This window comes from Notolabrus celidotus, chromosome 19, assembly GCF_009762535.1.
Source record: "Notolabrus celidotus isolate fNotCel1 chromosome 19, fNotCel1.pri, whole genome shotgun sequence".
Lineage (NCBI taxonomy): Eukaryota > Metazoa > Chordata > Actinopteri > Labriformes > Labridae > Notolabrus > Notolabrus celidotus.
Genome location: NC_048290.1, coordinates 18,503,328 through 18,527,626, shown reverse-complemented (window position 1 = coordinate 18,527,626; position 24,299 = coordinate 18,503,328). Strand labels below are relative to the sequence as shown.

The following is a 24,299-nucleotide window of genomic DNA, read 5'->3' as shown; positions in this document are numbered from 1 at the left end:
GGAAAGGTTCCAGATTTATGTTCTTTAATTGAATGAACGAGGCTGCAGAAATCTGTCTGTGAAACCAAACAGAATATTTTTCATTTTCTTGTTTTTATAAATAATCGCATAAGGACAGTGTCTTCTTCTTCTTCTTCTTCTTCTTCTTCTTCTTCTTCTTCTTCTTCTTCTTCTTCTTCTTCTTCCATAATCATGTTCAGGTGTTTATGAAATTAAAAAGCATGTACATGTTATTGTTTCATGGTTTAGACTCGAAGCTGTGATTCTGAATGTCAGACTTATATTTTAAATACTTGCTGGGCCTAACTGGTACAAATTATAATCTAAACCTGTTCACATTGGGCCTCTTATTGGAGAAACATTATGTTTATGTTTCTCCTTATTTAAATTAATATAATTTATTTGTATTTATTAGGGTTTCTAAAACAGCATAAATTCACGGCTGTAAACACACAGGTAGCTGTGTGAGGCCTTTTTTCTAGGTTGTCTGTTTTTAGTGAACGAAACAATAAATTGTTTTCTTTTTCTTTTTTTTTATAAATTAAATAATTTGATTTAATTGAGTATTTTGCTGAGTCCTGTTGAGATTAAAATATATGTTTTCAGAGAGACTGAGGAGCAGGAGACTGTTCAGAGCCACACACAAAAAAAAACAGTCATAAAAAATAATAAGCTATAACACACAGATATTATAGTCTCAGAATCACAGTCAGATTTTATGAGAAACACTACTTAAAGCCCGAGCTGAATCTTTAAATATATCTCCATGAGGATCAGATCAGAGCTGAGAGTTTAATGTGTTCAGGCTGCAGGAGATCCAGCTCAGCACCAAGCTGCAGGAACGGACAGGAACATATAGTGCAGGCATAATAATAATTGTATCATAAATAATAACCAAAATAATAGAAACAAAAATGACTAATTTTTAGATCAGAGTGGCTGCAGAGAACTAATTATGTTATAATAAAAGCATGCATCGCGCGTCGCTGAAGGTCCTGTGTGCTGTCGTTGAATTCATCTAAATGTCTTTAAGAATCAAATGAAACAAAACACCCTGACGTGTTTTCACTAAATGTTGCATTTATTCAGTTTGTTTAAACCCTTTACTTTCACTTCTTTCTATCCGTGTTGTGACCGAGTTCAGCGTTTAAACGCAGATCTGCAGCTTCAGAGTCTCTGCAGAAACACGGTTGGGTCAGGTCTGAGCGCGACATCAGTGAGCCCGCTATAAACACGAGTCCTGTTTGAACCCGGCCTCAGCCTCGGGGATCAATGGCTTTAAAGAAAATATATTTAAAACAATTACCGATCCATTTTTCCTTCATTTGAGTCAAAGAGGAAAAAAAGTGACAAATTAAAAAAAGCAGAAAATAAATGAATCTGCAGTCAGCAGGTAAAGACTGAGCTGATAAGAGATCTTCATTTCCTGAATCACTGCTGATCGATGAAGGTGAAACGGAGTGGCAGGTTACGCGTTTGGAGCTGTGCGTAAATATGATTCATTCAGGATTAAATGAAAAAAATGATAACTAATAAATAACACATCATTAAAGAAACACATCATAATAACTCTCTGAACCTTTCTGTTCAGAGTTTAAATAAAGACAGAGACTCACTGGCCGTCTCCTGCAGACAGCTGTCCTCCGTCCTCAGCCTGTCCTCCACCTTTATGTCGTTCAGCATCTTTACGCACAGAGCAGGGGGACTGCTGGACGGCACGCGCCTCTCCACGCGCTCCAGACCCTCTGTGACCCGGGTCACTGTGACCTGATCCGGCTCTCTGAAGTCCTCCCCTACTCTGTTGAAGAAAATGTAAAAATCCGGAAAGTTGAAACCGTCTGGAGTCAGAGGAGCAGAACTTGCAACGGGTTTAAATCCAGAGCACGATCCGGGTCCTGAGGTCCTGAGGTCCTGAGGTCTCTATGCCATCCTGAGGAAGAGGGGTCTGACTCAAAAAGGAGAGCAGCCCCCCTCACCCCTCCTCACCCCTCCCTTCCTCTGAACACTCTCTCCATCATTGGACTGCTGTGGAGCTCGGAGTCTGATGGATCCGCCTCCACTCGGTCCTCATCCCAAAAATCAAAACATGCACAAACCACAAACTCTGCAGCAGTGCCATGAGATCCTCCTGCAGCTCCATGAGGTCCTCCTGCAGCTCCTTGAGATCCCCCTGCAGCGCCCTGTGATCCTCCTGCACGGTTTACACATCATGAAATCTCACCTGATTTACCTGAAACACTGAAACAGGCTCCTTAAACTTTCTTCACATGTTGAGTTTTAGAAACCAGAGAGAATAAATCATCAGGTCTGATTCAGACTCTCCAGACGCAGGGAGGTTCTGAGGGAATTTAAAGAATTAAAGCATCAATCATTTCTTTACCTGCTGGAGGTATTTACACCAGGCATAGTTTATGAAATAAAAAATAAAAGACTTAAAGACCCAAAAATACATTTCTCAAATATTTGTTCCTCTGTATGGGTTTGTACAATTTTAAACTCACGGTGTACCTGATGGGTAAATAACACAGGGGGTAACCGACCCTTATTTGTTATTTTATTTTATGAGTTAATACGAAACTAAAGAACCAGAAGATTTTAAAAGCAGCTGTTACTCATTTTAAAATAATATAGAATTAATAATAATGATAAATAATAATTGATAGACTTATATAGCCCGCTTATAACCCAAATAGCAACCCAAACTAAAGGGTAGACATATTTTTTGTGACATAACAACGTATTTATGTTTATCAGGTCATATAGTCATGATGCTAATCTACAAAATAAACTGAAGAGAATTGAAAACCTTTATATTGTTTATCCTCTGGATCAATTAAACTTCAATATTTCTGCGTAATTTTAAAATTGATTTTTATTTGTGTGTAACCAAATTTTATGATCTAAATACATTCTTCTTCAATTTAGAAAAAATATAAAATATCTCATTACAGCACAAAAACATATCCAGAGTCAGGATCAGCTGATCATGAATAATGAAGGTGAGTTCACCTGAGAGCTGTGAGGAGTTTATTTGATGGTTCAGATATCAGATGTAAATATTCAAAAGATCATCTTTTATAAATATTACCTCCTCTCATCTCTGACTGATGATGGATTTAAAATAAGTCTGCAGGTCTGATAACACCTCAGTCTGATGTTTATATTTCACATTAAACACAGACTGACCTCAGATCAGCTCATAAAGCTGTCACATCGATCTGCAGCTCTGATCAGTGACAATCATCTCTCTCTCTCTCTCTCTCTCACACACACACACACACGCACACACGCACGCACGCACGCACACACACACACACACACGCACACACTGTCTGCGCGTGAGCAGCGTTTAATAACAGGAAATGAAAGAAGAGAGAGGCGCGCGGGGTTGAGCTCAGGACACATTAAAGGTTTTATCTGCAATTTAAATTAATTTAATAAATACAAAGATTTTATCTGCAGAGAAAAAAAGGAAACCTCTCTCTTTTATCCTGAATAATAAATATTATATTATATTATATTATTTGTATTATTAAAGCAGGATGACGTCAGGGTCAAAGATAGACAGTATAATGAGTTCACACCTCACATCCGGGTCTCTGCAGCTGATTCTCTAAATACAACGATCAGAATAAAACTAATTTTGAAACTTTGATATTAGAACTTATCAGAAAATTATTATTAATGATTATTTAAAAATAACAATAATCCATCTTCAGCAGTGATTTAAGATGTCAGGAGGTAGAACTGCTCTTTTCTGTAACCTGATAATTCACTCTCTCACCTGAGCTGTCACAGGTGTCCCGTAATCAGGGACACCTTAATCAGGGACACCTGTGACAGCTCAGGTGAGAGAGTGAAAGTGTTACAGCAGGTTGATTAAGATGCTCATTTTCATAAAGATTAACTGTAGCTTTATATGAATTTATGTGTGCATTATAACACTCAGCTCTGTGTTTTCAGCAGAAAGCTGCACACGGTCCAACACTGCCCCCCAGTGGTCAGACAGTGACGTCACCAGAGACTGAACGTGAGAGCTGCTGAGAGAGAGAGAGAGAGAGAGAGAGAGAGAGAGAGAGAGAGAGAGAGAGAGAGAGAGAGAGAGAGAGAGAGAGAGAGACAGAGACAGAGACAGAGACAGAGACAGAGACAGAGAGGGGGCGTTGATTCAAACACAGAGAGAGTGAGAGACCTACTGCAGAGAGAGAGAGCTCTGGGAGGACTTTTACTTTTAAAATAAAACTTAAAAAAAAAGAGCATCAGCAGTTACCTCTCATGTTATGTTTTAGATCTGGATATGTGACTTTATATTCCCTAAAGACAGAGGATGTCAGTGGCTGGTCGTTGAATCAAAGTTTTAATGTTTTTGGGGATTCCTGGTCTGATTTTTGACGATGGTTGTGCCTGCATGATATTGTTCGGTACTATATTAATGACATAGAATGTGATAAGTGAAGAAATATCAGAGAGCATATGCACCATAACTCATATTTTCTATCTCCTGTTTTTCATGTTACACACCCCTGTGTTTGCTCCATCTCCTTACAGAATCCAAAATAAAACCTAAAGCACTTTTTCACCATCATAGTATCACAAATTAATCTGAGGGGAGCTGACAGCGAGCTTAGCATCACCTGACTGCATTTAAAAAGTGTAAAAGTGACACTGAGGGCTGAGGGGAGCAGGTACAGGATGCTGCTGGGTTCTCTTCCTCCTCAGCTGAACCAGAAAGGGAGAGTCTGTTTGAGAAAACCTGATGGGACTCTGTGATGCTTTAGAAGAGAAGTAAACACGATCAAACCGGCAGGTAAATGAGTTTAGTGACAAAGAAACTGAATTAAATTCATGAGCGTGAGCATCATTAGGAACCCTCAGCTTTATTCCTGTCGTCTGCCATTTGGCAGCATTTAGACTTCAACACCCTAACATTTAAAATCTGTTCAGGGTTTCTCTCAGAATCAACGCAGCAGGTTTAACTTCAGATTAATGAGTCTGAGATGTTAGAGATCTTATTAACGCTCTCACAGCCTGCTCTGCTGATGAACCTGCAGCTGTTTAAAACACACATACACACACACACACACACACACACAAACACACAAACACACAAACACACAAACACACAAACACACACAGGTTTGATCCTGTGAACTTAATGTGAAACGTGTAGAGATGTTTGATGGAGCCTCACACGCCAACTCTTCGTGGTGGTTTAATGAGCACTGTGTCAGAGAGACACTATAAACCGTCTTTGAGGAAAACAGCTGACGTCCTTTAAACGGATCCACGTCTCCGTCTCTGAGGGATCTGAGACGCTTTAACAAGTGTGGAAAATTAGGCAGGAGTGTTAAAGAGGCTGCGGTCCAACCAACACAAAGCATTCTGGGAAGTCTTTAGAAGTGTTCTTCGTGTTTGATATCCACGCTGGTGGTCTGAGTTGTTCTTTAAACTGAGCAGCTTCACTCACACAGGATCAGTTTGAGTCTCTGATGAGTGATGAGGCAGAGTTGGACATTTCTCTTCTCTCAGGTGTCAAAGGAACAGTTCAGAGAGATCCAGAGTTACCTGGTGGAGCAGGTGTGTAACCTGTGATGAACCCAGAGAGCTCCTGCTGTCAGGACTTGGTAACAGCAGGACTTCAGGACCTTTCTGGATCAGAGGAGACCAGCGGCTCACATCCGGCTGCAGTCTGCATCACTTACCATCCAGAGTGCAGCCTTACTGGACGCCGCTGATTGACCCGCTTTCTTCACTTTTCAGAAGTTACATCAGAAAGAAGCTGAATGTGAGAGTGTCTTCAGAGGAAGAGGTCCAGTCTCACCACCAATGATCCACACCATGTTCTCCTTACATACCTCTACATCACTGAGTCTGCAGGGGGGGTCTTTGGAGCTTAACATGATGCAAAACTGTCAAGAATCACAAAACATCAGAGACTCGTACATCTGATCAGAGCGCTGAAGGCGGAGGAACATTGAGGCGTGCAAAAACTAACGGTCTTCCTGACCACGTAGAAGAGCTCTTAACATTTTGAGCATTAGTGTTCGTGTTCGGGTCATAGTTTCTTAAACTTCTCCACGTGGTAGACCTGACTTCGTCTGCAGAGGATGATCCAGCTTCGGTTCTGGTTCTCAATAAAGAGGCTGAGCTGACCGGGCCCTCCATGGGTAACACACTCACCACTGACAAGAAGTTCATACAACCTCACAACAAAAGGGTTAGTGTTAGTTGCCTCTTACTTTTGTTTGGCCTGTCTTCCTTTTTTCCAGGCAGTGATCAGTCCTTTAAAGAGGATGAACCTGTTTGATATCAGAGACTTTAAGACCTCAGTTCCTGCAGTGAGGAAGAATTAAACAACTGAAAGCTTCTTTAAAGAGTGAAGTTCTAGTTTAAAGAGCCTGATCTGACTTTCCTGTGGTATCGTAAAGTCACAGCTTTAAAGTGTCAGAGGTTTCAGACGCTCCGTGTTTCACACATGAAGGTTCAGAGAGCGGCTTCATCTCTGTGATAGTTTCCTCAAACATGAGTCCAACATGTGGGTCCCTCCGTCACGACGACACCACAGGAGCTTTAAAGGAACAAACGCTGCTCCACCACAGAGAGCAGAAAAAAATGTTTGAAGTGACACTGTTCACATGGAGGAAGGATCAGAGACAGGTCTACAGGATCTTTGATTATATACAAACTAAATATGAAATCATGTCCAATACTCTGAATATAAACACGCTGTGATATTGAACACTGTGACCAACACTCTGAGCAGAATGAGGGTCTGCAGGTAAACTCTGAGCAGGTTCATGAGAGACGATCTTCAGTGGACAGAAAAGTTTAGTTTAATGATCTTAAAGTTTGATTCTATCAGTGGATCTTTCATGATCCTGTTAGGATCAACCTCAGGGATCTGAGGAAACCTGATCCTGAAGTCTGCAGGTGTGCTATCATAAATCTTTGACCTTACAGCTGCTGACGATCAGGATCACCTGCTGAGGATGCAGTTCCTGGATTTGACCTATCAGCTTCATGAACATGATCCACTAAATACAGATGAGCTCCGTCTGATGCTTAGACTCCTACTTCTGCCTCCCTGTCCTCTTTCTAATATCTCCTGTCAGACTCCTCATCTCTTTCTTTCTTTCTTTCCTTCCTGAAGTGAGGAAGTAGGTGGAGGTAGAGCGTACAGCATCACCTGGTGAGGATGATCTCTAACATAAATGAGCTCCTCATGCTGGCTGTTTCCTATCTTCTCTCTAACCCCTCTCTTTATGCTCTCCTCTCTTCCCTTTAACATAAATCATGCAGTAATGAGAGGAAGAGCGTACAGCCTGACCGGGTTCTTGGACGCCGGAGCGGATTGTTGGAGACGACGGACAAACTTAGAGTAACAGAAGTAAGGGGAGGTGCACAATCTGTCCCCGTCTGTCTTCATGTCTGTGTGCTGGAGGACATGAGAAACCACGTGGTAGATAACATAAGTAAGGGCGAGATGAGACAGTAAGAAAAATGTCTTCCAAACAGTGATCAAAGCTCTCATCATTCAAACTCTTCAGTCCACCATCTTTAATGAAACGAGGCATTTTTGTTCTTTACAGAATAAAATGTTTATTTTCAGACAAACAGTCGTCCTGTTGAAAGCTGGGACGTCATGTGACCTGCATGCAAACTATCAGACATTTCAAATAAGACTGTTACTGTAGTTATTAATGCAGACACAGGGTTAGATATTACGGAAATGATCCGAGCGTGCAGCTCATCACAGAGCGTCAGAGGACTTGTCTGCAGTCTGAACACACGTCTGAACATCCGGCTCACAATACTGACTAATAAATAAAGAGTTAATCCATGCAGAGAGAAGAGACGCTCAGGAACATAACGTCACACACACTTTGAACTTCTGGCTCCTGATGAAATAAAAACATGTTATTCTGATAAAAACAGACACATGTATTCTGACTCAAAGTAAAGTTAACGTCTGAGTGAAGGCCAAGGTGATTCTGAAACGTTTAAAGTGTTTAAACTTTGACTAACTGGAGGTGTTTTAACTCTTTAACAGTGATTAAAAACAAGAAGAAGAGTGCAGGTAAGGGTGAAGAGCTGCGACGACGCTGAAATGATCTGAACAGGTGAACATGGAGGCTGCATCAGGAGCGTCAGGGCCGTGTCTAAGAGAGGAAGCTGAGAGAACAGGAAGTCTATCAGGAGTGGGAGAGGATGATGTTCATAAGAAGTCATCTTTTGAGTCTAAAGTTAGCTTAAATGTTATCTTTAGAGGAGAATCAGGCGAGCATCCTGCAGCGAAGTGACGAACGTGGATCAAACTGTGAAATTTAACTTTGATTAAATTGAAAAAAGTGGCCTCGAATTATTCAGACCCTTCCTGCTTCCTCCCCTGATGCTTTCTCTCTGACTCTCAGGTTTGTCTTTAACACGGCCCTCACACACAGACATAGTTTGATTTGCATAACCAACAAACTCAGAAACAAAGACTAAATCAGATTCATGAATCTGAACATGAACACGTCTGCTGAAATGACATTTTCTGCGTAAGTAATAAAATGAGCTGAAATGAAAGAACAAACTGAAGCTTCACAGTAAACGAAGAACAAAGATATCATGAAGAAGACACATTAAAGGTCAAACTCTCTATCTCTAAAGGACGCGGCTCATGTTTTGATGATAGAGAGGTTCGACTCTTCCTCTCTGGTGTTTGAGACGCTCACTCTGCTGTTTCCAGAAAATAAGAACGATCTGAAACGCGTTGAAGACGCAGAGAAATGTGACGACATGTTTTCTCCTGCAGCTCTAAGTGTAAACTTGAGCAGAGATAAGAGGTTTCTACGGCCTCCTGTGGTGTTTCGTGGTCATTGGCAAACTGGCTTAATGTTGCATGAGCTCCATTAGCTGGACAGGAGAGGAACTACAGGAGGGGATCAGAGCAGGCACTGACATCTGTGTACGAATGATACAAAGAAGTTCAGGATGCACTGATTTATCTGAAAGTAGTTTGTGATTCAGACCGCCTCAGGTTTCAGATGAAGTCTGATTTAAAACGTTAATCAGTATGGGCCCTGATTCCTTCCTTCCTGATCGGTGCATTTTTAAGAAGAGCTTCAGCTTCTCTTTGCTCGAGCTGCTGAAAGTTTCTTAAACTCACGCGACTCTCAAATGTTTCCGTCCTGCAGAGAAACTCAGGTTGGCACTGAGGTGTGCGCTCTGGGGTTCTCTCTTCATGTTAACTAATAAAAGAAACCGTCAACACTTTGTTTGTTTGTTAGGTTTTTGAACACGTAGAGGTCAGCCCTTATATTAAAGTAAAATCACAAGAAGAGAAGCTGCAAAAGAAACACAGGCGAGGATGAAAACGTAAGGCCTGATGATGAGTTATTGGTATCAACATGTGGAGTGTATCCAGAGCTCAGAGGTTGTTTTTGGCAACAAAACAGATTTAAAATATAAAACAACAGTAAAGTAACAGAGAGCAGACCTTAAAGACAGTCTGCATCATCGGAGAATTTAAAGCTCCTGTGAGGAACTGTCTGTGGACTGTAATGCCCCCCTGTGGACAGAGCAGTGAGTCTGATCTCTGAGCGTAAACAGAAGTTTCTGCAGCAGAGCTTTCACACATTTAAAATAACCTCTGCGAAATAAAAAGTTGTCTTCCTGATGGTTTCATTTATTTTTTAAAACATCAGGATTGATTTCAGTCCGTTTCAGATAAAAAGTCCTCACAGGAGCTTTCTGTGATACAAAGAGAGTAATGGAGTTAAGTTTAGTAACAGTGCAGATGAAATAAAACGAACAGAGCAAATAAAAAAAGAGGCTCAGACTGTGAAGCCTCTTAGAAGGAGCAGTCAATGTATTTTAGCTTAAAGACTGCTCCTCATTCTAATGTAAATATTATTAGTTATTAAAAGCAACGACAAAAATGTTCCGGTGTTGGTACCAAAGCTCCGGTGTTCTCCGCGTCATCACTAGAGAGATAAAGTAACAGAGAGGTGGATAAACTTAGAGAGGGTCTCAGGTTAGTGGTTTAGTGCAGCAGAGTCCTGCTTCCTGCTCTACCTACCTTCAAACAGTGACAGTGGTTCATCGAGAGTGAAGCTGCAGCTTGAGTCCACACACACAAACACACACACACAGAGTGGTTAACAAACACTGGAAACACAAAGTGCACTCAAAGTCACACTCACGTTATTTTACAGTAACATCTACAGAGAGGCAGCCAGAGGAGTCCAGGACAGGACAGGAGAGGACCGTCTTTACTTCCTGTTTCTGATCCGTCCTCCTGCTGCACGCTAAACACTCAGAGGACACGACGACGGCGTCTAGCAGAGTCTCAAAGTTTCAGAGAGGAAAGAAAATATCTTAATCCCTTTTTCCTGTCTGTATCAGATCAGATGAGTCACAGGAAACAACACGGCATGACTCCTCTGATGAAGAAATGTTAATCATCAGATCCTCCGTCTACTTCTCCGCTCTGATGGACCTGTTAATCCCTCTCAGATCCAGCCGTGGTGTGTAGTGGTTTCTATCAGATCCTTGTTTGTATTCTTGTGGTGTGTTTGTCCTCAGTAGTTGTGTACAGGTGTCTCCTGCAGGTTCGTGCAGGAGGATGAAGATGTGGATTTGGAGGGGGGTCCTCAGGCCTCGGAGCTCAGGGAGGTCCGTGTGGGACTCGGGGGGAGGCGGGCTGCGGCGCTGTGCTCTGTGCGGAAACTGTAGTCATACTGACACAGACAGAGGCGAGTGTTACACAGCTGTCATCATGCCTTGGGGAAGATATCCCAGCATGCACTGGGACTGATAAACATTCATCAAAACGTCACCAAAACATGCGTGAGAACGACGACACGAAGGATCTATGGTTCCACATCGTTCACTTCTCTACGGCTAAAAACAGAGACCATGTCTTCAAAACAATTAAAACAAAGAACAACTCTTACGATGAGACCAAAGCTGCTGAAGGGAGTTTGTTTAATCTGAAAGTTTGATTGTTCTACAGCTACATCTAAAAAGAGATCTGTAACAGTAACTTGATCTCTGTACTAAACATGTTTTTGTTTTTTAAACAGGCGTCCTTCAGACTAATTCAGGGTTTGTTTCTCCTGATAGTTTGCATTTGTTCTGCTCTGTTTTTTATCTGCTGAGCTTTCTGAGCAAACACAGAAAGCTCTGAAACAGTAACGTGTGTTCATGTCTCCTTCATGCTCTCATCTTGTCAGTTTCTCTCTGAACTCGTAATCCAGATTTTTAGAATGACTTGTTTATTTTGTTTTCTTCACCAGAAATAAACAAAGTGATTCCAGCAAAGTGTATTTATTTTCAAAATAAGGTTTTTAATCCACATTTAATTTGAAACCTGTGGACACGCACATTGACTCAAGCAAACACCAGCTGAGGGTTTGGACTCTCCTCTGTTTGGAATCAGTGAAGCAGATCAAACTGAGGACAACACTGACCTCTGCTGGCTGAAGTGTGTTACTGCATGAACCCTTCGGGTCAGCAGTGACCATAAAAGGAAAAGTGGACTCAAGGAAATGTTTTCATTTTCATGTCTCAAATATTTTGCAGAACCTTTAAGCCTTCTTGGAACACTTCCAGGTACCTGAACTAAATACTTCTAGACTTTCAGATCACCTGGGATAGTTTTCAACACCCAAACCTTGTTTTTAGGACAACAGCTTTGCATGTTGCAGAGCATTAACAGAGATAATCTGTGCATGCAAACATCAGAGGAAGCATGCTCTCTCTGTAAGCTGATGCACCTTAATTTCACCAGAGAGCACAAAACTGCCTCCTTTTTTTATTCGAGTCTGTTTCAGAGCATCAAACTTTGGATTGCATCAATGAGAGAAAAACTGAGGGACGTTGAATATTTAAAATGACAGACTGGTTTTTGTTTATGCATGTGAGTGATTGTGCAAAAGAAAGACTGGTTTGTTTAAAATAAAGGAGCACATTTAAATGTAAGCATATTATGAGCAAACTCTGCAGACTTTGTTGTAATCCTGATTTAGACTTAGATTACCTGGTGACTCTGGATTATCTCTGTGCACTCACCTCTTTCTCAATCTCAGCCAGAGACTTGATGGTGATCCCCATCAGATCGATCTGCTGCAGCTGAGCAGGAAGAGAGGAGAGGAGAGAGGAGGATCAAAGTTTAGCTCAACTTGATTGCACCTTCATGTTTTTACAGATCGTCATCTTCAGATAAAAATAAGACGTTTCTGTTTCACTCTTACATCAGACGAGGCACAGGCGAACTTCTCAGAGACCATGAAGGGAACTCCATCCATCGCTGAAACACACCGTTCAAAGATCAGTTACAGAAACATCATCAGTCCCGCCCTGACTGAAAAACTCTTCTTATTTGAACAGAACCTGTAAGGTCATTTTAGCTGTTGATTCATGCAATGATGATACAAAGTTTTAAAGGTTGTTGATAAAAACTCTGAACCCTGAAGGTCAGATTAGATCACAGCTGAAGAGAGGAGGGAGACAGTGTGTAGAGACAAGACGATGATGGTGTGTGTTACCTGAGATGGCGTACAGGTTGGAGTTCTGGTGCTCGTAGTCCGGTCTGGTGGTGTTCTTCCCTCTGAAGCTGGCGGGGAGCGTCATGGAGATGTGTCTTCAGATAAACAAACACACACAGCCTCCGGTTAGATTAATCAGTATACAGTATGTCCCTTACTGCACATCCACAGTGTGTTTACAGGACGCTGTGTCCTCTGTAAACCTCAATTATCACATTTAGGTTGTTTTCCATGAAACTGTCTGAATCTAATTACTGATATATTCTAAAATGAGAAAACATCATTTAAAGCTTAAATGAGTCCTGTAATTGGCGTGGAGGAGACGTGGTGGAAGGATATACAAAAGGTTAGTTAGTCAGCTGAGAAAAAAAAAGCATTACAGGGATTGTATGGATAGACACCATCTGAGGAGGAACATATAGGAGCCAGCGTAAGACGACTCCACTTGACAACAAAGGAAGAGATAAATAAAGGAATCAAGCTGAGAAATTAAGTCAAAACTGATATTATGATTATATATAAAGTCTTAATCATGATATTAATAACTCATAACTATGGGTTAAAAGTCAAATATATAAAAAAAGGTAATATTATCAGATGAAATGTTAAAATTATGAGATTAACGTTGTTTATATTAGATGACAATAATCAGAAAAAAGCTCATGACAGAAAAAGAAGTTGTTGATTAGAGAAAATGTCCAGGTTAAGAAAAAAAAATCTTAATATTAAGGAAAAATGTTCAAATTAATTGAGAAATATTCTTAATTTTGATATAAAAAATATACATTCATTAGTTAATTCAAATTATAAGATGAACAGTTGAATTAAAGCTTTAAACAGGAATTCATACATATGAGGTATTTAGTAAATTGTAGTTATATATGTACACATACAATATATAGATAGAGAGTTATACTCATAAGATGAAACCTGGAATATTATATTATTATCAAATTAAGGATGTTGGTCATTATGATGAGATAAAGTCTTAAAATTATTGGATTAAAAGTTATTTATGTTATATAAAGTAAAAGTTTTGAAAAATACAAATATTAAGAGTTATCATTACAGAATAAAAGGTTTTATTACCAGATAAACGACAAAGTTATGGGATTAAAAGTCTCAGTTGTGAAATTTAAATTTTAAATAAACTAATCAAACGTCATGATTACGAATTAAAGGGAAAGTTTTGAGATTTAGAGCCTAATATATATGTATATATATATATATTTTTAAACGCTTTGTTTCACTTCTATTTTTATCAGTGGAGATGAGCTCCAATAGTTGAAATAAACATAGAGAGAGCTTCACTCTGATACAGTCTGATTAAGAGACGGATGTAATCACCATAAAACAGATCTTTGGTGAGATCTGACACGCCTGAAACATGTTAAAGAATCAGCAGCTCTCTCTTGTTTCTCTCTGTGTCAGCACTCAGACTGTTTTCTTTGTTTCCTCCTCTTCCTCCCTCTCTGTGATCTAAACATAGATCTGTTTCCTCCCTCTGAGGAAAGGACTCAAGGACAGAGGACATCCTTTCCCTCCCTTCAGGCCTGGGAGTGTCAGGCGTGCGTGTTCGAGCAGGAAACATGTGACAAGCGTGTACACACACAAATGATCAGGTACGTACTTGGGCATGGGAGCAGCGGGGACGGAGTTGGAGCTGGAGGAGGAGTTCATGTTCTGGATGCTGTTGGAGGTCGGTGTGTGTGACGAGTCCTGAGCCCGGGGAACGTTTCCCATCCGATACCAGATCCCCATGTTGTTCAGCTCCCTGAGAGACCACGAAGAAGGAGCAGAAACCAGAACCATTAAATATACAGGACCTGCTTCAGCCCAGTATTCAATCTTCAGTCTTTAACAGCTGATTCCTTCAACTTTAACATCATATCAAGAGATTCTGTTCACAATCTGCATATTGCAATTACAATAAACTGTCTCTGCCTGATTCAGACTTCTGAAAATGATCACTCTCTAACTAATTAACAGTCCATGTGGCCAAAAGATGCTCACCCTATGAAGGTGTACTGAGGAGGAGCCTGTTTGGAGCGTCCCATGATGCGGATGTCACAGATGGCAGCTTCTGTGGAGTCTCGAGGAATAAACTTGATGCAGAGTCGTCTCTTCCTGAACGCCTGCTCCTCTGAGGGACATGGAACAGAAACAGAGAGTCAGAGTCACAGCACTGACAGAGAGCTTGTCTACAGACGAAGCAGAGAGGATTTATTTTAATCACTTTGAGTTATTTTATTCTTGTCTAGATAACGTACGTGTGTCCACGGTCTCCTGGATGGGGATGAAGCCGACGGGCAGCGTGTCCTTTATGTCGATCAGCTTCATGTCCACTAACACGTTACCTAAATGGCTCTGCAGAGGTAGAAACAGTTAACCCTTCATGTGCTGTGAGACCTCAGAGTGTGATAGGACACTTTGTGAGTTCGGTTTCTTACATTCTCTTTGGAGAAGACTCGGGTGAAGCACAGGTAGCGGGTCACCTTGGATTTGAAGAGACCATCTTTCCAAAGATCGGCATCAAGACCGTCTGTTGTCGTCGACACCTGGAGGAGTATCAACATCAAACTGAGTGTTTTTATCAATCATTAAACTTTCTCATCAACCTGAAGACAGCTGAGTCTGATAACTGATCAAAGATTTATCACTTGATTTCTGTAAGAGATGGATCCTGATTTTCAAATATGTGTTAAACAATAAATGAACGACCCAGAGTAACCTGCCTTAGACGTTCACGGCTGACTCAGCAGACACAGAGAGATATCATCTCACAGGATTATTTATGTGTTAATCTACAGGTCAGTGTAAAGTCAAAGGAGAGAAATGATGCACTAAGATTATTTTTCTGCATTTATAGAAGATCTGAGCAGCTCAGGACCTCCTTTTATATAAACATATAACACCTTTAAATTTGTATTCTTACTTTATCTATTTATCTTTTTCTCTATTATTTGTGTACTACTCTGTCTGTGGTGCTGCAAGTTTTAACCCCGGGATCATTATCTCATCTGAATATAATAACGTTTCCTTGGTGGAGGCTTTGTGAGTTTAAGTTCTGGGCGTCATGTCGGACGACTCCTGACAGGATGAGGATCTAATCCGGGCTGTATCATAACATTTTTAATTATTGTGTAAGTTATAGGTGTCTGTCTGTCAGTCCTGAGGTGTGTTCAGTGACCTACCACGTCGTATCCGGTGGGGGCCCGGTTCCTGGAGGCCACCACGCCCACTCCAGTGATGGGGTCCAGGGGCATCTCTGGTAGAGCTTCAGAAAGGTCCCTCACCTCTGGCATCTTCAGACAGATCTGAAACAAGACGCAGCATGACTGAGATACATTAACATATCAGTTTATATCACATAAAGGATTTTAAAAGATCGAGGACACGTAAACGCTGCGAGACTGACACAGGACTTCCACCAGATCTGTGTCCGGTCTGTCTCTAATCCGCTGCAGTCCGGCTCTGTGCTCTCTCGTCTGTCAACACCCACCGGTTGCGTTTTCAGAACGCAGCACGGAGCAGGACCGCCGGACATCTGGAGTCATGTGACCGAGGTTTTCCCGTGGTAAATACTGAATCAAGGATTATCCTCCTCCTCTCCTCATCCATGTTGTCTTTCTGGTCCTCTGAAAACCTCTGACCTGTTGACTCCAGGCCTGGCTCCGCTCATCATGACAGTTTGTTGTTGTAGTTAAGTGAAATATGATCTGGTGATAACACAGATTGTTTTGCTCTGAAAATTAACTGGATGTTTTAATTTTGTTTTGGTGTCTGACTTCCTGTCCCGCTCCATCTGCTCTGTTGAGATCGATGTGTCGGGCTCCGGCATCCGGCAAGAATAGAAGTCTTGTGTATCTGATCCATAGCGAGACGCAGCGGAACGCAACAGATCAGATCCAGTGGAAGTTAACACATTGACTAGAATAGAAACCTATCAGATCCGGAGCTGTGATGGCTCGGAGACAGACTGGAGATGGATCTGGTGGAATTTGGCCTTGACAGATCATTCACTGAGAGGTGAGGCCAACATGAGAGTCCACTTCAGGGACAGTTAAATGACTTCATATGTTTTTAATTCTTTGAATCCAGTAACGGATATCATATAAAAATATAATCATAGACAGATCACGTCTGCGTCTTTCAGCATGTCTGCAGGTGATCTGCGAAAGAGGCCCAGTCACACCTCTGCTCAAAGAGAGCACTCTGTGCTGGCTCACAGTCAGAGAGTGAATCCTTTGAGTTCTAACAAAATATGAAGAGAAATGTTAAAATCAATCTAATAAACTAATTTCACTCAGTGCTTTTTATAAAGACTTCATTTATAAAATGACTCTTTATTGAAACCGTCTGATCTAAAGAATATGAACAGAAAGATCCACTCTGAACTTTCCCACAGTGTCGTCCCCGTGTGAACAGTCAAACCCTCAACGGTGAGCATTCCCTCTGCATGACATCACAACCAAAACACAGCACTCCCCACAAACCCACACACATATATGCACACAAACACACACACGCGCAGACACACACGGAGGTATTGTGTCATAGTTTCAGCTTGTCGAGGATGAGCAGACTAACTGACAGATTATAATTTCTGTGTTTCTGTGGGTGAAATGAAAACAGGAGAGTGTTTTACATCGAGCATGTCTGAGTGAAGGCGGTGTGATCCAGCAGAGTGTTTTCCTGCAGCTCTGCAGCATATTAAAACGCAGTGAGGAGTGTGGGATTTACACAGAGACCCTCTTCAAGCTATGTGGAGCACAGAGGCCTCCTGCACGGCGTCTCCATGACCACCACGGTCCACTGTTCAGAGCTGCTGCACAAAGACAGCGAGGATAAAGGACTGACTGACTCCACGCTGATGTGTGTGTGTGTGTGTGTGTGTGTGTGTGTGTGTGTGTGTGTGTGTGTGTGTGTAAGAACAAAACTGACCATGCAGACCGCTGATCTGAGACACTGCACTGCTGGTGTCACTTCCACATCCTCACACACACACAGCTGTGTGTTAACCCAGTAAAGTGTGAGTGTGTAACATGTTCAAACAGAGAAACACAGACACCTAAATGTTTAAAAACTAGATTCAAAGACCTTCTCTAAGTCATGAATGAAACCATTACTGTTGGACAGCATGAACTGTGCGTATGACTGCAACGGAAAAATATTTAAATGTTTTTCTCTCCTTAGAAATGAAATCTTTGCTCTGCACTGTGTTGAAAAATACCCTTCACTATTCCCCAAAGCAAAGTAAAATACTCCTCTGGCTCACCAGCTCTCCAAACCCTCCAAACATCTTCATCTCACTCTCACATGGATCAAGAAAAGCTGAAAATCTCTGAACTAAGGAGCTGAAATCAGGAGTATCGTACAGGCCAAAGAGTCAGACCTCTCGGGTTGATTCTGCAGCGATCAAAGTCTTAATTTAAGAACTTTTCTGATCAAGTGTTCGTCATATTCCACATCAGAGATCACCAAATTGAGTATTGTTAACTTATTTTGGTTTTGCAGACATAGAGTTCACAATTATCATAATTCAAATCAAGCTACGATACGTGCTGGACAAGCTGGATATCTCTGCAATAAATACTAAACACAAATGGTGTCTTACAAGCTGTCAGTGTTTATAAATCTGTCACTAAATGACTCTTTTATATCAAAATCTGAATAATTCCTCTCCTCCTAACGACTGTGAGATGTTTGTTGTTGTTTTGTTTAGTCTTTGCATGACTTATCTGAAAAAAAAAGCATCCTTCTTTTGCATAGGGGTGGAAAGTTTCTGGTAAATGTCCATGGGAAGTTAAACTGGGGAATTTTGAAGATATTCCAAATTGGAAACTTTCCATTGGAATTAACTGTGAATTAACTGTAATTGAGGGTAATTTAATGGAAAGGTATGATATTCAAGCATAAATATTTGTTTTGTTATAAGCAGACATCCATCCAAAATAGAAGTCATCTGTGCATGTGATGGAGGAATGCACAGTGCATGTAGGGGGCATGGTCTCAATAGCCCTGCAGTAAGCAGTGTGCTATGTGCATGTGATTGAGGAATAGCATAGATATTCAACTGTACTTACATGAAATCTGGTTGCTTTAGTCAGGATTATGCTAAAATACATTTTCCCCAACTATGTTTAAGTTCCCTTTTAAGAGCCAACCTTCCTGGTTTATTCCCATAAATTTCCGTTAATTCCCATGGAAAGTTTCCAACTTTGAAAATTCCCGGAATTTTGCAACCCTGTTTTTGCACATCTATCTCCTCCAGAGTTCGTCCTTTGAACGCATTAATAAATCGCTCAAAGTCATTGTAATAAAAAAAGATCAGATCATGAAAACAATAGATCAATAAGTTACAGCATGCCCTGATAACTATCAGTCCTAACTTTATGTTTTGGTTCAGACTGCAGAATCCAGATTAGCATCAAGGTTGAGAAATACTCCTTAACGTTTCCAGACTCAGTTTAAAGACCCGCCAGCTCTCTAAAGAGGAAACAGACCGAGTCCCCGTCTGGGAGGAAGTGTTGCAACACAACCTGAGCTAACTCGTCCGCAGACTGAAAGCTGCTTTTAAACAACAAAGATCAGATCAGCTTCTCATGGAGGAAAGTTTCTCTCTACAGACTCCTTCAGCCTTTAAAGATATTACTTCTATCTGTTTAAACACATGAACGTTATGAACCACATTCAGGTTCACAGCTGCACCCCTGCAGACCGGATCTCGTCTGTGCTGCTCTCATGAACATGTTACCTGCTTGCCTGTGATCACATACAGATATGTGTTCAGTGTTAATGTCTTCAGTTCAAACAGCAGGCTGGAGGGAAACGGTCTGACGTCTCTCCTCAGTAACAGCTGCAGATGTTGGTAAAGGCCCCCAGGACTCTGGGTCCCAGGACCCTGGCTCTCAGGACCCTGGCTCTCAGGACCCTGGCCCTCAGGACCCTGGCTCCCAGGACTCTGGCTCTCAGGACTCTGGCTCTCAGGACTCTGGCTCTCAGTCTTCACATGTCTGTGTTGTGTAGACATCACTTAAACGGCGTGATTACAACATGACGCGAGTCTTACAGATCTCACTTCCTCCTTTTTCTAAAGTTGGCGTCATGAGTAGCCTTTCTTTCAGACAGCTGGAGAGCAGCTGTGAGTTTGAGGATATCACTGAAGCTGTATTTACACATGCACAAAACTCTAAATGTCTGCATAGAGTTGGGATACACTGATGTTAATTCACTTCTGTTATTAAAAATCTCAGTACATAAATTTTCTATGGATGCCTTTCTCCTGAAATTACTCACAGTCCACATGTGTGAACAAGTTAAAGTTATGGGTTTAAGCCTGATTTTGCAGTTTATTTATAATGACAGATGTCTAAATCAGGTTTCAGAAAATAAGGCTGCAATGGTTTGACGAATAACTGATGTCAATCCATGAGAAATGACCAAGGAGTTAAGGGTTTTTTTCTGTATCAACTTAAATAAAATATCTTTATGTTTTAGAGAAAGGAAAGACATCACCACATATTTAAAAAAAAACCTGAAGTGGATTTTCCATTTACTGCTTTGTGAAATATTACAGACCAAACAATTATGGGCTTGATCGAGGAAATGAGTAGCTAATTAATTGGTTGATTAAATTATTTCGATGTTAGACATCACAGACGACAGGAAAACAGGGGGTGTTATGATACTATAAGCTGAATTAAACTATTATTGTTGGTACAGATGATAATGCATCATTACTTTGATCCCTTGATTATTATTTTGTTTTAAATTATGTATTATTTTAAACTCATATTTGCTTTTATTGATAGTGCTTTTAAGCTTGTACAACACTTTGGTCGATTGCAGTTGTTTTAAAATGTGCTATAAATAAAGTTTGACTTGACTAAAGGAAAAATACAGCTGAATTTAGCTGTTTCAGATGTTTAAACTGTTATCTTAAAATATATTTAAATTGATTATAAAAAAAATCATCTGACTAGTACTGACTGTGTACTACATGTGACAACATTTCTCCTATTCTTATGTTTCTGATATGGGCAGGGTGGCAAGACGGAAGCCTTTTCTTATGAAGAAAAACATCAAAGCCCGGCAAAATGTTTCAAAAACATACATGAAGTCTCCCAAAAGCATGTGGCAAATGTTTTATGGTCTAATGAAACCAAGGTTGAACTTTTTGGCCATAATTCCAAAAGGTATGTTTGTCATAAAAACAACACTGCACATCACATAAAGAACACCATGCCCACAGGGAAGCATGGTGGGGGCAGCATCATGCTTTGGGGCTGTTTTTCTTCAGCTGAAACCAGGGCCTTAGTCAAGGTGGAGGGAAGTATGAACAGTTACAAACACCAGTCAATTTAACACAAAACCTCCAGGCCTCCATTAGAAAGATGAAGATGAAGAGGAATTTCACCTTTCAATACGACAACAAACTAAAGCATACATCCAAATCAACAAAAGCATGGCTTCACCAGAAGAAGATTAAAGTTTTGGAATGGCCAAGCCAGAGTCCAGACCTGAATCCAGTTGAATATCTGTGGGGTGGTCTGAAGAGGGTTGTGCACAGGATATGCCCTCACTATCTGATGGATGTGGAGCTTTTTTGTAAAGAAGAATGGGCAAATATTGCCAAATCAAGATGTGCCATGCTAATAGAGTCCTACAAAAAAAAACGGAGTGCTGTAAAAAAATAAAATCAATCAAAAGGTGCTTCAAACAATTATTAGTTAAAGGGTGTGTACACTTATGCAACCACATTATTTTAGATTTTTAGTTTTTATTCTTCCCCCTTAAAGATTTTTTTTTTCAGTTGAAACATTGAAGAAGGAAAAAGTTCTGACTTGATTTATCTTGGTCTCATTTTTTTTACATCACAAAACCTGACATTTTAACAGGGGTGTGTAGACTTTTGGTATCCACTGTATACACTGCCAGTCAAAAGTTTGGACACACCTTCTCATTCATAAATTATTTTCCACATTGTAGATTAATACTGAAGACATCAAAACTTTGAAATAATCTGGTTTTGCCATAATCTGGATTACAACAGTAGTCAAATAGGGCTATCCATTGTGTACTAACTGTGTACTCTGAACAACACAACTGATGGTCTCAAACACATTAAAAAGGCAAATCATTCTACAAATGAACTCTTGACAAGGCTCATGTTAATTAGAAACCATTCCAGGAGACCACTTCATGAAGCAGACTGAGAGAATACCAAGAGTGTGCAAAGCTGTCATGAAGGAAAAAGGAGGCTACTTTACAGAATTTAAAATATAAAACATATTCTGCTTTGTTTAACACTTTTTTGTTCATTAAATAATTCCATATATGTTCTTTCATAGTTTTGATGTCTTTGGTGTTAATCTACAGTTTTTACAATAATTGAAATGAATACAAACCCTTGATTGAGAAGATGTTTCCAAACTTTTGACTGGTAGTGTATATTGATTATAAAATGGCTTTTGTTTCAAATACCTGGAGGCAACCCTTCACTTTGTGCATGTAGAGCTTGTTTGCAGAAGCTGCCTTCAAAGTAAATATCGTCTCTTCTTTGTTCAGATCATTTGCATGAATCTGTGCTGCTCTCACTGAATGTTATGTTTAAAGTCTGACACTTAAAAACAGATTTAAGGATGTTGTATTTAAAGTCACTCTCATGAAGCTCCTGGTAAACTGCACACAGCAGCTTTCACACCAATAACAGGATTACATTGAGAGTTAATTAGCTTCTGTGTGTGCCGAATTTACTCCAACACCCTGACACGTCAAACAAATGTCACATCATGATGAAAAGAGTTAAAACATCTGTATAAAACAAAGAAACATGAATAAATGAGATAAAAACAGACTGGGTTTGGCTGCTTCTCATGACAGACAGCTAACCATGACCAGCTAGTTCTCCCTCTTTCATGCCAATTATACAAACAACAGAAACATGACCATGCTTGGATTTGATTCCCTTGTTATAAATATGTAATCTGATATTTATATTTATAAATATTTAACATTGTAAGAGACACACAGAGGCTACAGACACACAGCTAACATGCTAGCTAACGTTGAGGTAACCAAACACCAGCTGCGACAAACCGACACAGACCTCAAACTATAAAGATTCTTCATGTTTTTATCATCTACACTCAGACAGGCGTGACCCTTCCTTAATAAAAGAGCTTACCATACATGCAGATCCCCTTTGTGAGAGTCAAACTCAGCTTTACATGCCTCAGTGTCGCTTGAGGACACCCTGCTAATGCTAGCTAACTAGCTTAGCCGACTAGTCCACTTACCAGAGAGGTTTAGAGTTTGATCCGCGTCGAGTTCCCTTCTCTTAGTCCGTCTCACAGCTTCTCATTGATCTGCGTACAGGAGCATGTTTCAGGAAGTCTTGACAACCGACGATCAGATCCGAAGTATGACCTGCTTTGTTTGTGTTTTCATGGTGGTGGATCCATCCAGCGGTCTGAGCAGCAGGGGGCCGTCTGAGGAGGAGGAGGAGGAGGGGGAGTGATCAGGGAACCATCTGGAGCAGCCTGTCCCCCTGAACATATTTGTTGCCCTGGATACATGATGGTCTCTACAGTTATATTACAGTGGATGCACTGGAAAAAATGCCCCTCCCAAAACAAGAACTTATTTCAAGGTACTTTTACCTTGAAATAAGCAAAAAAAAAATCTGCCAATAGAACAAGTAAAAACTTGCTTGGTAAGATTTCTTAAAGTAAGACATTTAGAAAACTGTGATCTTAAAATTAGCAGGGAAAACTTATGTTAGGCAATATTTTATGAGTATTTTAAAGCTTAGTGTCTCAGAATAATCCAGGAATGCTAACAATTAGTATTTTTCACTCAAAAATAGATTTTTTGCACTAATACATTTCATGTCAACTTCTTCATTTGAGATATATTCATCTTAATTTGAGTTGTTCTCTAGGTTTAAGACCATCTTGTACTTGAAATAAGATTACAAAGTTTAATTTGAGCATTTTGAGATATAATGTCTTCTCATAGTTAGCTGGATATACTAATATTCAGTCATGTTGTTCCAGTCCATTATATTTTCCAGTAATACCTGAAATAATCTTAAGAGGGAAATACAAACTTTAAAGCCTCTGGAAATCTGGCATGAGAAATTGAAAAATGCATGTTTGACCTCAAAGTTGAAAGTCTTAGCATCTATAACTAGTAAGAGAACCTGCTATTAAAGGCTCACATCTTCAATATATAGAATACAGTGTTGTATCAAAGTCAGCACATCCAACATTCACACAGGCAGTTCCTCTCTCTGCCACAGGGAGGTGCAGATGTTCTGTTTACAGTTCATAAAAGGCCTCCTCACTAATGTAAGCATGTTTGTTTGAATGTTGTGTTAAATATAAACTATCTGAAGGAAGGACCGAGTCTGATGACTCTAAACAAACATAAAAAAGAGTCTGTGACACCTTTTACTCAAATACACACTGAGCTGAGTAAACTGAAGTGCTGTTGAAGTCAGTTTAGTGTAAATCATGTAAACAAGAAGCAGCATAAACAGAAGCAGGGTCATAATAAACAAACTGTGGGTTCAGCATGAGGAAGTACAGCATGGAGCTTTAGAGTGATACTGCGCGCTAAGCTTTTTACAGATCACAATCACAAGAAAGGTGATGAAATATATCTAAAGTGAGAAACATCAGGAGAACAGGATCGATCTGTCTTTGTTTCAATAAGAATCATCACCAGAAGATATTCACCTCCTCATACTCAGACTGTTTG

General features: G+C 40.4%; 2 protein-coding genes across 5 annotated transcripts in view; both read right to left on the bottom strand.

The window, feature by feature from the left end:
- Positions 1-2,188, bottom strand: part of LOC117831195 (LIM/homeobox protein LMX-1.2-like) — a 33,020-nt gene extending 30,832 nt beyond the window's left edge. The window contains exons 1-2 of the mRNA XM_034709754.1: positions 2,097-2,188; positions 1,617-1,798 (exon numbers count right to left, since the gene is read on the bottom strand). Of these exons, the coding sequence (XP_034565645.1) occupies positions 1,617-1,683 (67 nt within the window). The 5' untranslated portion in view covers positions 1,684-1,798; positions 2,097-2,188. The remainder of the gene's footprint in view (positions 1-1,616; positions 1,799-2,096) is intronic.
- Positions 2,189-7,542: 5,354 nt separating this feature from the next.
- Positions 7,543-23,100, bottom strand: mvb12ba (multivesicular body subunit 12Ba). 4 transcript variants are annotated; one of them, XR_004634852.1, is made up of 11 exons: positions 22,835-23,100; positions 15,728-15,850; positions 14,984-15,091; positions 14,804-14,900; positions 14,547-14,676; positions 14,164-14,307; positions 12,534-12,628; positions 12,240-12,295; positions 12,058-12,117; positions 10,064-10,724; positions 7,543-9,968 (listed from the first exon to the last, which is right to left on the bottom strand). XR_004634852.1 is itself a non-coding variant. In XM_034709169.1 (10 exons), exons 2-10 carry the CDS (start codon positions 15,836-15,838, stop codon positions 10,638-10,640), a joined length of 888 nt encoding a protein of 295 aa, XP_034565060.1. In that variant the 5' UTR covers positions 15,839-15,850; positions 22,835-23,100; the 3' UTR covers positions 7,543-10,637. The 4 variants fall into 4 exon arrangements, 2 of the variants coding, with proteins under 2 accessions (XP_034565060.1, XP_034565059.1); XR_004634851.1 differs by having other exon boundaries at positions 22,723-22,835; XM_034709169.1 differs by having other exon boundaries at positions 7,543-10,724.
- Between the last annotated feature and the right edge of the window lie 1,199 nt (positions 23,101-24,299).